At 35.1% G+C, this 18,289-nt stretch overlaps 1 protein-coding gene across 2 annotated transcripts in view; it reads right to left on the bottom strand.

Moving 5' to 3' along the window:
- Window positions 1–18,289, bottom strand: part of SCFD1 (sec1 family domain containing 1) — a 98,009-nt gene that overhangs the window by 15,597 nt on the left and 64,123 nt on the right. For both annotated transcript variants that reach the window (XM_037503174.2, XM_054689620.1), the window contains exons 16-20: window positions 14,784–14,854; window positions 12,149–12,228; window positions 8,830–8,892; window positions 6,792–6,867; window positions 3,346–3,399 (exon numbers count right to left, since the gene is read on the bottom strand). In XM_037503174.2, coding sequence (XP_037359071.1) covers window positions 3,346–3,399; window positions 6,792–6,867; window positions 8,830–8,892; window positions 12,149–12,228; window positions 14,784–14,854 — 344 coding nt within the window. The remainder of the gene's footprint in view (window positions 1–3,345; window positions 3,400–6,791; window positions 6,868–8,829; window positions 8,893–12,148; window positions 12,229–14,783; window positions 14,855–18,289) is intronic.

Below are 18,289 nucleotides of genomic sequence, written 5' to 3'. Positions count from 1 at the left end.
AAATAAAATTTATTATTAAAAAAAAATTAAAAAATAAAAAAATAAAAAAAAAATAAAAAAAAAAGAATATGAATATTAAGGTAAGATAAAGAGGCTCATCTTGAGTCAAGGTGAAGTCTTGTCACAAAACAAGATATACAAAATCTTTACAAATCCAAACATTTTGGATTTTACAGCTCATCAGAAGGTGTGGCTAAGGGGTTGTACAACTCTACACAGAACTGGAAACTCAACTTCTTGATATTAAAGGTGCTGAAAAGTACTGCTTTACTGCTCGTGATGTAGTTTCTTCTTAATTTCTGCCTCCTTGTCGTTCCATAGCACAATTGGTTAAAGAGCTCTTTTTTCTCTGGAGTGTGGCTGACACTATCCAAATCTGATCAATAACTACTCATGTGCTGCCACTACCCATAGTGGAAAATGCTCATCAAACACTTAGCTCTCTGTGAACTGGAATGTGGTGGCAGAATCCTTTAACACTTTGAATAACAAAGGCAGGATGAAACCTAGCTGATGTCTTAATACTTTCAATTTATTTGAGACAAATCAAAAGAGAACACTTAATAAATGTAACTGCAAAGAATGCATGTACAATTAAGTTATAGGTTTTTAAACCCTTTGAATAAGATAGTCAAGATTACTAGTCAGGTCTTATTAAGACACTTTGCTAATTTATTTTTTAATCTCTTCAGTGCCTCCAAGTCAGTTCACTTGGGAAGAAGAGGGGAATTAGACTGCAGGCAGCTCACACATGCAGACGAATAAGAAAAGCTTTCAGAGCAGAAAAATTTACTTTCTAATTAATTGCAAAATACCTACGTGCAGTAATGTACCTTCCATTATAAAGTCACAGTCAACACAACCGATTAATGAACATATACAAGGTGGAGAAACATCCAAATAAGACCCATACTTAGCCCATGTGTCCATGATAAGAGAGAAATGTTGTAGGAGGAATGTGTATGTTGGAATAAGCAGTAGGCAGGAATATAGGGATAGGTTTGGCTTCCTACTAAAAATAGTGTGACTTTGGAAAAACCACTTGACAACTCTTGATTTTTCTCTCCTCCATTGTTAAATTACTTCGAATGCTTCCTTAAACTCTACATAGTGGCAAAAAATGTGGTCTGCTGAGTTCTGCCATTTATTAGCAATGTACATTTAGGCTAGTTAATTGATCTCATTGTGTCATAGTTTCCTCGGCTATAAAATGATTAAGTGGTACTTTTCTTGGAAGGTTCTAATGAGGATTAAATGAGATAGCATCTGAAAATGTTTTTGAATGGTTCCTGAAATATAAGAAATATGCAATAAATGCAAGCAATTATTACTGTTGTCATTATTCATCATTTTAACTTGGACATTAGGGACAGAAAATATACTCAATTTCTTATTCGTGGATTTGGCACCTGTTGAAATTTTTGCATTTTTTTAATATTTTAAATTTTTATTGCTTGGGATAATTATCTTTCAGTAATTTCTGCCTGTTACAAGGTAGTATTTTCTAAGACACGCAAAAAAGTATACGTCTACCGGGCCTCCCTGGTGGCACAAGGGGTTAAGCACGGCACTATGAAGCAATCTGAAGCCTCTGCAGCACGAGTTGGATTCCGGGCCAGCCAGGGAGCAACCCACCTGGTGCAGCAGACCTCTCCTAAATCACCTACTGCTCCCCTCAGCAGTGTATTTCACTCAGTCTGCCTGTTCTGTTCCCCACTCTGTCTCTGGTGAATCCTCTCACCCCCTGCATCTCTGGCCTGTACCCCATTTCTGGTATGCATAAATAAATAAATCTTTAAAAAAAAAGTATACATCTACCAAGCTCTTTAAGAAGTGCTTTCTTTAACTGTACATATATACTTATATATATATATATATATATATATATATATTTTACACCATTCTTCCTTTTTGTACAATGTATGCTTTCTCCTCTCAGGTGTAGTACCCGCAAAATTTCCACCACCAATTCACCTGTGCATCGTCATCCTAGTCTCTTGTGTTCTTCCCTCTCCTGTTTTGATCCCTCTGTCTCCCCCACCCCTGCAGTGTCTTTAATAGTTGCCTATAAATTTTGTTTTTTAATTTATTATATATTTTTTTCCTGATCCCTTATTTGGTTTCCTGACATTCCTCCCCAAAGTGGAACCATCTGATATTTTTCTTTTTCTTTCTGGCTTATTTCACTGAGCATAATCCCTTCCAGCTCCATCCATGTTGCTGTGAATGGCATGAGTTTCTTTTTTGATTGCTGAACAGTATTCCATTGTGTATATATACCACATCAACAAGTGCTTCCTCTCTATATACTCCAGGATGTAGTGACAAAGACTAGTTTACTACACTGGATACCATTTTCTTTGTATCAATTCTCAGGCGGAAGAATGCAACCCTTTTAGTTTATAGACAATTACAGACATTATATAATTGTCTATAATGTATATTATAGACAATACCCTCATTGCTTTCTAATTATCTTCCCTTGGATACTTTATTATATTATGTATCTGTTTTCTCATGGGTAGATTTTAAAATCTGTTTCTCTTTTATTCCTTTAGTACTACCATAATCGTGTTTTAACAGTTACCAAAAAATGACATTAATCTGAAGATTTTGTTTTCACTCTCTCCTTAGCTGGAGTATGAGTCTCAGTGCCAAGTCTTCAGTGATCCAGATCAACCCAAACTAGTGTTTTTATGTGTGAAGTATCATTCAGCCTTTTTTTTAACTGCAGACTCTTGTGATAATAACCACCTTCTAGTTGCCACAGTAACAGGATGGACTGTTGTAGGAAACAGATTGTGATTTTTATATTCCTTCCTTGAATTGTAAACATAGCTTAGAAACTCATTCTTGAAGTAAATGCTAACAATATTTACCTACTTGTCTATTTATCCAACAATTTCTCTCAATTTACTTTTTCAGCCCAAAAGAATTTAGTGCCATTTGAACTCATGCGCCTAAAAAAATTCACTATGTGCTAAATTTAATATTCATAAAATTTAATTGGTCTGGTACTCTTTATACTACAACAAATGATGCTCACTGGTTCTTTTTCACTTATAGAAACTTGCTCCAGTTGAATATATTTTCCTTTGATTTATATAAGGTATAATCTACATTTAATTTACATGAGAAATGACCAGACTGGTTGTAGCAGCTGAGAAAACCAATTACTATTATGTGATAATGGCCAAAAAAAGGCTTTTTAAAAACACAGACCTTCCTTTCTCTCATGTAGTCTGCCTTGGGAAAGCCCACAACAAACTCTGACTTTATTGCCATTCATACTTGTCAGTATGAGCCATTCAAGAATTTACAAATAAAATATTGTTTATTACTCACAGGGTTTGACTTCATCTCCATGAGGTTGTCTAAAATACGAGTAACGGGTAGATTCTGTGGAAGAGATTAGCATTTTGTTAAATATTAGAATAACACCTCGAAGTTCTTCTCCATAACAAAAGTACTGAATCATTATATACTTACCTTTCAATTGAATACATTCTAGATTAAGTATTCTGTGAATGAAATCATAATATAATATCCTCGGCACTACTCAATTTTTCACAGAAAATTACAATTCTAAATCCGAAACTCTTTTTGTAAGTGTAGTTGTAGCCAGGTTTTAGATCACATACATTTGGGCTTTTTACTTAGTTGGATGTTTGTCTTTTACTACTAGTAATTAGTAATTGCAAGCTTTTGTTTTGATAAGAATCCGACTTTTTTTTTTTTTTCATTTTCTTCGGACTCTTAAGTGTTTCTCTAAAAAAAAGTAACTTAAAGTTTGTGAAAGTGTATGAGATTAAATGACCTACAGAGCTCTTTCATGTTTAACACATACACTTCTGGGCAAAGAAGATACTTGTGATCTTTAAAGAATGGGGAAATGGATACATAAACAACTTTACTGACCATTTAAATTTTTTCTGGGATAAATTCCAAATTTTCAGTGACATACTGCTTGTTCTCTTACAGAACAAGTTCCACTTTGAACATGTAATATATAACACCAATAGTGGCAGAAGATTACTTTTTGACTTGTTTTATGCCCTGGATAAGAAATACTTGGGTTACATTTCAATCTCATGATTTTTATCATTATTTTGAACATAGCAAAACTTGGAGTACAGAAAATTTACTAAATGACTATTATGTTTATTCATTGTGCATTACTACTGGGATGGTACTTTCTGCCCACTTTTAACCAATCTTTCCTTTGTGAGCTGTACAGGATGTTCTGGAAAGAAGAGTTTTGTATTGTAGAGACTTCATCCAACAAAGACAACATTAAGTCTGATTCTTCAAATAACTGTAGATAACACATTATCATTTTAGAAGTAGTTTAACTTTCCTTAGGTCATAAAACTTTTTATTGTTACTAGAAAGGACTATCACTAAGGAAAATGCTGCTTTACTGAGACTATGCATTTCTTTCTTCTCTAGATCAGTAAAAACCTTTTAAGATGATCTTAGGCAAATAAAATTAAAACTATTTCATTATTCTCTGTTATTTGTGTTGGCCAGAAACTTTTAAATATAAACACAAGCACCAAATGTTCAAGCTGACTGAATGTACTTCCTGAATTCTGTTTAGCATTAAAAAAAAAACAGTGAGGTAGTTCAAAATTTCAACTTTTAATTTTTTTCAAGTAAAATTTTGCTTTTATAAAAATAAGGTATGCCATAACTGTCTAGAAACTTAATTGGCTGCAGATTTAAATCTCTAAAAATTTTTATCCAAAAGAAAAAATTATAGGTATATTTGTTCCAAGTAACAGTAACAAAAGATGAAGTACTTTGCAATGTAACAGGAAAAGGCAAATTCTGGAGTAAGGGAACATTATAAATTACATGATTTTTCAGAAATTAATTTCATATGCATTTCCCTACTTACATTTAACTGTTTAGTTCCTTGAATTATACTATTAGATTTGTACATGGAGTTTTATTACCGATAGTACCTTGATTTTATTACTTTTATATATTTGTGAAATTGGAAATGTGAATATGTACACACTATCTCATGATAAATCTTCATTTACTATAAAGATTTTTCTAAAAGGTATGATTAAATTTTATTATTTTATAGGTCTGCTGTATTGATGAACCTGCCAGGGAATAGATCATTACATAATATAAGAATGTTTCAAAAGTTCATGAGCCAAGAGAAAATTCTTTGTTTTGTCTGGATTTTATAATCAGTTAAAACCAAAAGAATGATCTACCACTGAATGCTGTACTTTCTGCTTTTTCTATACAATATGTACATACTGTCTCAGAATCTTCAAATGAGGAGAACAAGAAAGAAAATACACAAAGTCTTTAAAGGCAGAAGAATGAATTCTTCAAAAAACAATTGAGATCTCTCTGTCAAATGCTTTATCTAGCCTCTTTGCCTAAATGAGGCCTTGTCACTAAGTACACAGTGTTACACTGTATGACAGATTTTAATTAAAAAAAGATTAAGGTATACAAGATTACTCAACTTTTACTGATTGAAAAAACTGAACTGTAACAGAGAACAAAATATCAACAGCCTGAAACATAATTTATGTACCTATATCTATAAAAATATTTAAATGAAATTTAATCAACTGAAAAACCATTGATTGTTTAAAAAATTACTATGCTCATTGTTCTTGGATATGGTTACTTTAGAAATACGAGAAACATTACTGTACAGGTTGCTACATAAGATTGGTAAAGGGTTTAGGAGTGTCTGATGTGCCAAAAGATATGTTTGAAAATTTCCATAATAAGTAAAAAACAAATCCTATTTGACAAGAAACTAAATCAATGATGACACTCTTACATATCAGAATTACAAAATAGGAGAAATGTAAAAATAATTTAAAATGTCCTATGTGTAAAATTAAGACTGTTATTGGGCCTCCCCGGTGGCGCAGTGGTTGAGCGCTGGGTTGTGAAGCTGCCCGCAGCCTCTGCAGCGCCAGTTCGATCCCTGACCGCTGGGCGAGGGTCCCACATGGCCGCAGACCTCTCCTGCCGCCCACGGCTCCCCTCAGCAGTGTACTTCGGTCCTTCTGCCTGCTCTGCTCTCCCCCTCGCTCTGGTGAATTCTCTCACCCTCCCGCGCTTCTGACTGTACCCAGTGCTTGTATAAATAAATATTTAAAAAAAAAATTAAGACTGTTATTTATAACATGAAGTGTGAAATGAAGTTAGTTTCATTATCCCAAAACATAAATTCTACTTAAAATATCTTATTCTGGGGGGTGGGAGGGGAGGGATTGGGGTCAAAATGGGGGGGTTGCAATTGTATGGGGAATATAAAAATAAAATTTATTATTTAAAAAAAAATAAAAGATACATATGCAAAAAAAAAATAAAAACCTTTGAGCCATATGAGGACTAGACCTCAAAAAAAAAAAAAAATTCTTATTCTACTTTACATTGGCCTTCATACTACTAACTTCACCAGCTTATTCCTTTAATATATGATAAAACCTAAAATGGCATATACTATGCAGTGGTCCATTATTCTCAATAGATTAAATTCATTTTTCAACTAATGTACTTTTACAAATCTGATGGTCATTAAAGGAAAATCAAAATGTGAGTAATATCCAAATAAGCAAATATTACAGAGTTCTGAATTACACATGTAAAAATAGTCTCGTATTTTTAAATATTCTCCAAAGACTCATTGATTTTATTTTATTCCTAGTATTTATAACTTGGACACATCTAGAAGTTATTGTAGCTGATCAATATGCTAACATTTGTTCAAAAGTTACTAGTACCTTTCTGACAAATGCACTTACTTGTTGTTTCAATACCAGGTTCTTTACTCCTTCCATCACAAACTGTGATCCTGTGTTCATGACTCGTGACAAGAGGCTAGGACCAAAAAAGGAAGATCACACTAAATAAAAGTTATAGTTTCCATCTGTTACAGATAAAATATCTGCCTGAATTCAAACCACTGATGCTCAGTGTACCCACCACTTTTGCTTTCATTAAGCTGAAGTGATGAGAATTTCTGCTTCTACAGTTATCACTGTTGTAATTTTATCAATAAACTAGTAATAAAATGCTGACTAGTCAATAACTGTTAGTGTAATATAAAAAAAACTAAAGAGATGCCCTTAAAATATACATTTTAATTGCTTAGCCTTATTTATAGTTTTTAGATAAATTACAATTTGAAGAGAATTCCTTTCTTTTCTGACTGCCTTATTAAATATTATAATAAAACAATAAAATGAAAGGTAGTACTTCAGACAAGTTGCTTTGGAGTTCAAAACACACTAAGAAATTGAACACATGTCTATTAAGTATTATGAGTAAGTCAAAAGTTAACTACGTTCTCTTTATCATAACAGCTAAATACAATCTTGCATTGTATACTATTTCCCCTGTATATAAAATTTGTAACATAAAAATGTGAAGCACAATACACTAAATGAATTTTACCTTAACTCTTAGAAATGTTTCCTGTCTGAATTTTTTTTTTAAAGATTTATTTATTTATGCATACAAAGAGCTGGGGTACAGGCCAGAGATGTGGGGGTAGAGGGTGAGAGGATTCACCAGAGACAGAACAGGGAAAAGAACATGTAGAGTGACTGAAATACACTGCTGAGGGGAGCAGTGGGCAAGTCAGGAGAGGTCTTCTGCGTCATATGGGTCGCTCCCTGGCGGCCGGGGATTGAACTCATTCTGCAGAGGCTGCGGATTGCTCCATATTGCTCCTCCCTTGTACCAGCAGGGATTTTTTTTTGAACATTTTGAAAGGACAGGTTTATTAGGAAAAAGATAGGCACCTATATAAGTCACAGGTAGAGTCTTGGGAGAAAAGCTGCCTATTTCAATTTCTAATAAAAATAACACCAGGCACGGCAGACCTCTCCTGTCTCACCCGCTGCTCCCCTCAGCAGTGTTTTCAGTTCATCTGCCTGTTCTGTTTCCCACTCTGTCTCTGGTGAATCCCCTCACACTCCTGCATCTCTGGCCTGTACCCCAGTTCTTGTATGCATGAATAAATCTTTAAAAAAAACTTAACATCAACAAATGACTTGCCATAATCTCTGTTGTAGTTAACATTAATCTCTGTTGAAGTTAATAGTTCTGAGGCAATTCCGTGGCACCAGGCAACTATGAGAGAGTATGCTGACCTGTACAACAGTGTCTGAAGGTGAGGCCAACTGGATTCATTTTGCCAATTTGCACCTAGTAGGTCCTGCTTTAGGCCAAGTGCTTGTGATTTGTGGTAACTGTTTCATTAAAATCAGTAGCTCAGGGTTGGGCTAAAATAAATCTGTTGTCTTCTGGGCCTCAATGCTTTTGTTTCAAACTAAAAATAAGTTGGGAATTTGAAACTAGTGTGGTATGGAAAATAATAGTTAGAATTACCTTGTTTAACTCTTTTGAAAATCATGCAAACTCTGTGGGATTTGCTGGAGTCAGCGGTAATAACCAGTCCGGGGGACTTCCTGATTATTTAGTGGCAATGCTTAGTTAGGTCTATCTTGAAACTAAGGCTTCCATGTTTGGCTTCAATAACTAGACTAGTTATTAACATTGATGGAAAACTAGCTTTAACTTTCATATATCTTACAAAAACTGAAAAATACATATTAAGAATGAGGCAGTAAAGCCACAACTCATACCATGTAAAATTTATTAGCTTGCATTATAAAATGAGAATTTACACTATTTAAAGACACATAAGGCATGTTGATATTAATTATCACAATGAAAACATTGTTAAGTGGCGGACAAGGTATTTTTAGAGCATGACTGTTTAATTATGGCCCTGGGTACCAGATTTATTCAATCAGAATTATTAAAAATACTTACCCCATTGATTTTGTGGTAGTGTTGCCATAGCTGGCAGGTGCTGAGGCCATCTTGGCAAAAGCTCTATGAAATAAGAAATGTATATTTAAAAGCTGACTATCACAGCTAACATATAGTATCATGGTATTAAAATATCTGTTGACTAACGCTAACATTTTATTATGCAGACAGTTTTTCTAAAGAGAATTTTTCCACCAATGTAACACAATATTTTAGCACACCTAGCACTGAATGATAACATAAGCATTCATTATATAATCTACAATCATATAAAATATACAGTACCACCAGTGGTGACACACTGAGAATTTTAGAAAACCACAAATGCATTACTTTCTCAAACCACATATTTCCTTGACCTTTTTGTATATCTGATCATCAACATGAAATAGACTTGATGTCTTAAGAGAACAATGATGTACTGATAGAGTTTAGTCTCTTTATTGTTCTCTATATTCCATACTCCCTTAGTCCCAGCCTTTGCTCATGCTACCCTTTTTGGAATAAACTCACTGACTACTTCAACAGACATTGTACTCTTCCTTTTAAGACTCAGATCAAAACCACTTTTCTTAAATAACTGCACTTATTCTACTACCCAAGATTTTCCTTTTAGTTATAGCTATACCACACTCTTTTATATTTAATTGCATCTAGTCATTTACTTTCCAGTCTTTCTAAATGTTGAGGATTTCTTTTCTTTTCTTTCTTTAAAGATTTATTTGTTCATATAAGCGCTGGGTACAGTCAGAAGCGTGGGGGATGGGTGGGGTAGAGAATTCACCAGAGCCAGAGCAAGGAGCAGAACAGGCAGACGGCTGAAGTACACTGCTGAGGGGAGCAGTGGGTGGCAGGAGAGGTCTGTCTGCCATGTAGGCCCCTTGCCTGGTGGCCGGGGATGGAACAGGCACTGCAGAGGCTGTGGGCAGCTTTGCAACCCAGCGCTCAACTGCTGCGCCACCAGGGAGGCCCTGTTGAGGATTTCTTTAAACTAGAGGTTTCAAGCACTAAATATGACTACTAGAAATTCTTTAAGACAATGAAAATAAGACATGGGGTGTCCCTGGTGGCATAGGGGTTAAGTCTCAGCGCTATCACGTTATCACTGCTTGCGGCCCGAGTTCAAACCCTAGCCAGGGAACTGACCCACGAAGGGCATAGCAGACCTCTCCTGTTGCCTGCAGCACCCCTTAGCAGTGTTTCAGTAGATCTGCCTGTTCTGCTTCCCACTCAGTCTCTGGTGAATCCTCTTACCCCATGCACCTCTGGACTACAACCCAGTTATATGCATAAATAAATGAATAAAAAGAACCTTTATAAAAAAGATATGATGAAAGCCACTAGAAAACAAGACTACAAACAGTATCCATAATAATAAAATAATTACATACATCAAATAAATATGTATATAAAAGGATATACTTTAGTGTATACTCTAGACTCTGGATGGTAAGGTTATGATAAATGATTATTTCTCACTAGATGTTTTGAGTTTTCTAGAATTTTCTTTAATGAGTTGGTATAGTTTTTGTAACTGAAAATAAACATGTTACCAATTGGCAATTATGTATTTTGTGAAGAAATAAAATGATGCCCAAGACTGCCTTTCTGTTTACAGCTAAATATTTGATGGAGTTCCACTGTCCTAAGTATAAAACACAATGACATATGCCATACAACCAAAAGTGTAAATGTATATGTATATAAAATTCAGAAAAGATAGTTTCTAGCTTCTCTTTTTAAACAAAACTTACACTTTTTTTTTTTTTAAAGATTTATTTACTTATTCATACAAACACTGGGTACAGCCAGAAGTGTGGGAGGGTGAGAGAATTCGCCAGAGCGGGGAGCAGAGCAGGCAGAAGGACCCAAGTACACTGCTGAGGGGAGCAGCGGGCGGCAGGAGAGGCCTGCGCACCATGTAGGACCCTCACTGGCGGCTGGGGATCGAACCGGTGCTGCAGAGGCTGTGGGCAGCTTCTCAGCACAGCGCTCAACCGCTGCGCCACCAGGGGAGGCCCAAAAAGTTACATATTTTTTTCTATTACAAGAATACAGTTGAATAAAAAAAAATTTGAAAAAATACACAGATAGTAAAAAACACAAGTCAGAAATAACCAGAGGTATATTTCTCGTTATGCATATTTTTTCACACAGCTGAGATTAGAAAGCATATTGAGTCTTGTAGTCTTAAAGAAATATTTTAATAAATATTTTGAAGGTAAAGTTGTTGTTAAAGTACCGAAAGAAAAAAATCCTACCACTTAGAATTACCCAATATTAATATTTAGTGCATGTCATTTCAGCTATGCAATTATAGGGATATGTGTGTGCACATACAGAGAGAGGGATGGACAAATGAATAGATAAAATAAGGCTGTAAAAAATGCCATGCACGTTTCAGCTCAAACATCCCTGATCCCCTCAACATATTTAGTTATCACTCCCAACAAGTTAAGACTTTATCACTCAGTTTTATTCCATATATATATCACTGAATATGGTTTAAAACACTGTTTATTTGTTTGCTTATTTGTTCTCTCCACACAACTGCACATTCAGCGCAGACAGAGACCTTCCATAGAGTGTTTGCTCTTATAGCCTGAAGGCCTAAGAGAGTCCTTAGGAACAGAGATAAAGAAAACATTTATCAAACAAATTGTGTTGTAAACGATTTCACAGTATAGCATGGATATTTCCCAGTTAAATAAATCTTCTACAATATGATTTTCTAAAGATTCAACTATATTTCTTATGGAAATGCCATAATTTGTTTGCCGATCCCATTATTAGATATTTAGGTTGGTTTTAAAAATTTCATTATTACAATTGCTTCTAAGATTTTACAATTCTAATAAATCCTTAAGAGAAGAAGTGCTAGCTCAAAGCTTTTTTTTAAAAAACTTTTTATACCATCCAGAAAAACTGTGACAATTTATATTTTTAATAGCAGAATATAAATGCATCAGTATTTTATAAATCTTTGCATTTTGTTAATCTGCATTTCTCTGATTACTAGTTAAATTAAAATCTTCTTTTAATGTTTTAGAGACATTTGACCCAAAACATTTCAGTCTTTGATTTTCCTTATCAGTAGAGAAAATATAAACCTGCCTAGGAAAAAAAGCAACACTGTTCTCTGTAAACTATAAGTTATGGATGGGGTGGAACAGATAAGGGAATATCTATGCCACTGAATAAAACAAATACTAAGGCGGGCATTGTTGAATTTTCTTAGTAGCATTCCCATTTTCTTGGGAACTTTGCCTCTAATGTACTTTCCTAAATGATAAGAATTAATGAAGAAAATAAAACTTACTTCCACTGCTTGATATACTGCAGGGGATTGAGGTTGCATCCTGCATCAGTTAAAGCTTTTTTGTATTGCTCCAAATCAGCCTGAAACAAGGAGGACATGACAAAAAATTACACTTTCATGAAAAAGAAGAGCATTTAGTTTGTTGTCATTTGATTAGCTAAAAATTTAGGTCAAAGATATGAGTTTAAATTTGAGGCACCCAAGCACAGTACAGTAGTATTTTCTATAATAAAAAATACCTTTGACAGATTCCCAATTCATCTGTAAAGTATTTTGAGATCCTTCAGTAAGTCCAACAGAGTCAGTTTTTTCCTCCTCTGTTGAAAAAGACTACTTTCCTCAGAATAAGCATTAAATGAAAGATGTGGTTTGACAAAGGATATTTCAAAGCCAGAAATATAAGGAGAATGACATTGCCTGAGTGGATCAGATTCAGATTTCCCAGCTCATAGTCACTCTAGAGGTTCAAAATCATTAGCTGAATAGTAGGTACATTATACTTATCAATTCACTACTTTCCTTTTCTTTATTAAATTTTCTGGTAAGTCTAGTTGAATTTGTGTAAGTTACATAAGCCTATCATCCAAGTTACTCAACTCTAAAAATATTACAACAGAGAAACTTTTGAGCTCACTATCAACCAGAGATGTTTACTACTTTGCATTAACATCCATAGTCATAATTTGCTTCATGCTTCTTAATGACAGAATTATGAAAAGACATAATCCTTACCAAAAATAAAATAATGGTGTGATATTAAGGGAATACTGAATTTAAATTTTAAAGTCACATATTCTTTACAAAATATGGCAAATGGGCTACTAAAATCCTCTAAGTATACCCCCATTAATGAGACAGTTCTAGAAGGAAAATGATTACCTACTGAATTAAAATAATAATCAAGAGATATATTCCCAGGACAAAGTAAAGTAGGCCTAAAAAACAATGAGTTAAATTTGCTGCTTTAACATGCCAAAGAATTTTGTTCAAAAGAAGCCTTACAATCTATCAGATATTAAGACATTGCTACAAGCAAAGGAATGGAGTTCACAAACAATCCTATTATTCCAGATTTCATCTCTAAGGTGCCTATGATTGTTTCTCACCTAATGAGATCACAGTGACTTAATATTGAAAGAGTTCACAGGTTTGTAACCAGCAAAAACAGATATCAAATCACTGTTTTCCTTTACAATAAATCAACTTTCTATGCATATTTGAAAATCTTCTTTCTTCAATGTGCAATTGATGGCTCATTACAGAAAAGGAAACAAGATTACCCATAATACCCTTTCAGTGAGAAAAAAATTCTAGAAAAGAAAATGTTATTTTCCAATCATTCCTAAAAATCTGTTGACATAAAAGTAACTATTTTATTGTAGTATAAAGTATTTCAATTTAATTTTTATTTTTATTTATTTATTTATTTATTTTTATATAGAGGCATGTTTTCTTTCTCTCTCTCTCTCTCTCTCTCTCTTTCTTTCTTTCCTTCTTTCTTTCTTTGTTTTTGTTTATACATGCACTGGGTACAGTCAGAAGCGCGGGAGGGTGAGAGAATTCACCAGAGCCAGAGCGGAGAGCAGAGCAGGCAGAAGGACCGAAGGACCGAAGTACACTGCTGAGGGGAGCAGCGGGTGGCAGGAGAGGTCTGCGCGCCATGTGGGACTCTCCTCCGGTGGCCGGGGAGCAGCCGGGGATCGAACCGGCGCCGCAGAGGCCGCGGGCAGCTTCGCAACCCAGCGCTCAACCGCTGCGCCACCGGGGAGGCCCTCAATTTTATTTTTATATAAAACGTATGACAGATATGAATCCTGAAGTTTAATATTATTAAATACAATATTTACATAGCTTTTGGGAATTATGGATTTTTTTTTAGAAGTGACTCCTTTGTAGTTTATAAATGGACATTCTTTTCATTTTTTTAAAAAATTATTTTTTAAAGATTTATGCATACAAGAACTGGGGTGTAGGCCAGAGGTGGAGGGGGCGGGGCTCGAGGATTCACCAGAGACAGAGTGGGAGCAGAACAGGCAGATCTACCGAAATCCCCTGCTGAGGAGGGTAATGTGTGAGACAGGAGAGGTCTGCTGAGACACATGGGTTTGCATCGTGGCTGGCAATAGCTTGACAGTGCTGAGACTTTAACCCCTGAGCCACCAGGGAGGCCCTATAATGGACTTTCTTTTGATAACAATCTTAAAATATTACCAATTTTAAAGTTTAGGTTAAAGATAAATTCCTTGAAAGGCAAATAAATATTAGTAGCTATTATTTAAAGAAATGGAATTTCTAAGATCATATGAGACATGATAAGATCAATCTTTCAAAAAACATCGCTAACTTAGTTTAGAATAGCTCTTTTCTAGAAACAGGAACTTTGGTGACTAGAATTTAGTTCATTTTCCAATGATTTAAAAATGGTCAGACATTTCAAGAGTGGACAATTCTCTTGGTGAAGATAAATACTGCCATTATACTAAAGAGTAAATAGTACCAGCCTTACCAAATTGTTTTTCTTTTAAACAAACGAATGAGTAGTTATTTGCCAATAGTGATTTTTACTTCTATTTTTACAGAAACATACATACATAAGTTTCCCCTTCTTTCCAATAACTGAATGCAGAGGACCTACCTCAGAAGGTGCTTGCTGTGTGCTTATATAATAGATCAGAAACAGCCTCATTTTATCTTCTGGAGTTCCTGCTACAGAGGGGGAGAGCAGATTTTTTAAAGACATTCATAATTCTGGTTGTTAGATATTACACTCAACACATATGTAAGATTTCAATGCATATATAAAAGTGACAAGATAACAAGGTTCTTGACTAAACTGATACTAAAATTATGAGCACTAAATTACAATCACATAAAATACAACTATGAAAAAAGACTAAATACTATGGGATTAAAGAATGGGATATAGAAGTATCTCCATTCTATTTTCGAAACTGTTTATATTGTTGAGATTTGCCTTTCAGATATAAATTTAAAAAGGAAAGAATGGTATAGGAGAGTAACCATACAATTCTAAAAGAATACTTGTGAAACTGAAAGAGGAAGCTGGCAATAATGTAAGGACAACTGGCATAGAAGTGGGATTGCCCTGGGAAACCAGCTGTATGGTCACCGTAGTAGTGGGTTATGAAACCTTACTGTCTAAAATCATCTAGCTGGGCCTAAAGTCATACTTCTCAAATTGGAGCCACTAAATATACCTGGCTTCTCTTTCTGAAGGGAATTATGAGATTTGGGAAACCCATATACTTCTAATAAAATAAACATTGTTATATTATGCAGAGTGTATTTGCCTGAAATTTTAAGACGAAACATACAATTTCAAAGAAATTTCTGCCTTAGTGGGTGCTTTGAGCTCCTACTCCCCGTAGCCTTGGCTGTCCAGAGAAACTCTCTTATTCTCCCCTCTGCTACAGGGTATGCTTTAGTGGAAAGTGATAATCCGCTGGTCACGGGTAACTCAGTTTCACTATTCAATAAATAGCAGTACATGTACTCTGCCAATGTGTGTCCTAAATATGCAAGAACTCAGAATTTTATACCTTATTGTATAATAAAAACTAGACTTTTCCCCCAAAAATGATTAATGAGCCATCACTTTTTTAAATATAGTTAAAAATCTAGGACATCAATTGTCAAATTATTCTTACTCCCTAAATATGAGAAAGAATAGCAATAAAGAGCAATGATAGGTTCTCCAAAGTTCTTCTATTTACAAATAAATATTGTATTTTGTACAATATGAATTTTTGGTTATAGGATTAAGCATCTTGTTTAAATCCTAGGAGAAAAGCTATTTTTGTTTCAGTGGGTAATTAACCTGGTTGGGTTCAGGTCAGTGTTCTTAGCAGTTTTATGTGGGTTGTGGTACCATCATGGATTATTTTCAAAACCTTTTGCAGTGCTGCTATCTTGTCCACTGCCTAGTGGCCAAATATGGGATCTGGGAGGTAGTCTCGTCTTTACCTCTCAGTCTTTGGAATGCTATTTAGGATGATGATATTCAGGCATACTCAGCTAGAGGGAAAGCCCTGGAATTCATAAACAACTTTATGGGGTTGCTTTCCTCAGCTTCTTCCTTCCTACAGTCTCCCTGGTACTTTCCAGTTGTCTTGGCCTTCACTTTTTGGAACTATGACCAGAGAACTTTGGCTTGTATTTTCTGTGTATTTCCTGTAACTATGACCAAGCAGTAAGAGAGAGGGGACAAAGAGAAAAGAGTAATGGGGCTTGTCCTGGGGCTCTTTGGAGCAAGGTTCCTGAGATGGGAGAGAAAGATTGCCCTCCTTCAGAGTTTCAGGGATCTGTGGGCCTCAGTTGTTGCTTTCAATACAGTTATGTCTAGCTGTCTTTTCTAATAGTAGATACCCACACTGTTAAAGACAGAACAGTTACTACTCTTTTTTTTAAAATTAAATATATATTTTACATCGTTCTTGTACAATGTATGCTTTCTCCTCTCAGGTGTAGTCCCCGTGGAACTCCCACCACCAATTCATGGATGCACCATCACCGTAGTCCCTGGTGCTCATCCCACCCATTTTGATCCTTCACCCTCCTCCTTCCCCTGCAGAATGTCTCTGATTAATATTTGCCTGTTGATTTTGATTTTTAATTTGTTATGATTATTTTTTTCCCCTGACCCCCTGTTTGTTTTCTCTACATTCCCCCTATAAGTGAAACCATCACTATTTTTCTTTTTCTTTCTGGCTTATTTCACTGTTCCTTCTCTTCTTCAAGGAGAGAAACATTTCATAATTGCTACAGTGTTATTGAATGTCCTAAAACCTCTGCAAAGGTTTTAAGGAGTAATAAGATGGCAAGTTTTTGAGAGCATCCTTCTGTTTATAATGGCATTAGGCAAGGGGAACCTAACAGAGATAGTAAAAATGTATCCTTTATAACTGTGCTTATATTGGAGCCTAGAGCTAGAACCTGGATCCTCTGTCACAGGTAAGTTTATACTGACATTACTCTCTGTTAAAGTCAGTTTTCTCATGGAGTAATCAGATCTTAAAGAAAGTCTGATTATAATTCAGAGATCTTTTGCCCCTGAACAATTTGAAAGTAAGTTGTTGACCCCTGTCCCGTCACTCCTAGATGTCAAAACATTCTCCAATCAAAATCAGGAAAGTAGCACTGATATATTATGACCACTGAATTTTCAGATGCCATTCCAAGTTTTACCAACTGTCTCTATAATACCCTTTATGACAAAAGGTTCAGTTTCAGAATCATGTGGTGCATATAGCTGTCATGCCTCTTTAGTTTTCTGTATGAAATGTCCTTAGTCTTTGACTTCAATGGTCTTGATGTTATTGAAGATGACAGTCTAGTAGTCTGTGTAGAATATCCCACAATAAGTTTTGACTGTATTTCCTCATGATTAGATTTAGGTTATGTAACTATCAGAAATATCACAAGTAGTCCTGTATTCTTCATATTGCATCCAGCTAGGTGGTATACTAATTCAATGTTTCTTTACTAATGCTAACTCTGATCGCCTAATAAAGGCTCTATCAGTCTTCTCCATTATAAAGTTTATTTTTCTCTGTCTGTAATTAATAAGTATTTTGCAGGCAGTACTCTGAAACTGTAAATATCCTGTAAAATTTTAGTTTTGTGCCAATATTTTATCTGTATGGAATCATGGCTTCCCATTTCATTCATTGCATTTTGATGCTCAATTTGTCATGACCTGTCCTCCTGAGCCCCTTCAAGCTGACTTCTAGCTTTTGACATGTCTCATCACATTTTGAATACTTCCCTGCTTTCTGACACAATATTTTCCAGGTACATTTTATACTTTCTTTCTCTGTCAGTCCTGGAACCAATCACTACTCCAGTAAGTCCTAGTGGAAATGGTATTTATAACCTAAATTCTTTAATGCTGGGGTACTGTTGTTTCCAGTTCTGCTCTGTTGGCAGCATTAGGAAATACACATGTATTTGCACACACATATGCATATATCTGTACTTCCCTTTCTGACAAATATAAAGACACTAAATACCAACTCCTCCAATTCCAATGCAACATTATAGGGTTCATTCTCATTGCCCCCCTTCCATAACTTCCTTTCATATTTGTAACTGGACTCCCTTTATGTTATCTGATGTATTTAC

The sequence above is a fragment of the Talpa occidentalis genome, unplaced genomic scaffold, assembly GCF_014898055.3.
Source record: "Talpa occidentalis isolate TD23 unplaced genomic scaffold, MPIMG_talOcc4v2.1 talOcc4.11, whole genome shotgun sequence".
NCBI lineage: Eukaryota > Metazoa > Chordata > Mammalia > Eulipotyphla > Talpidae > Talpa > Talpa occidentalis.
Note: the sequence above shows the minus strand (reverse complement) of the source record. Positions and strands in the feature narration are given on the sequence as shown.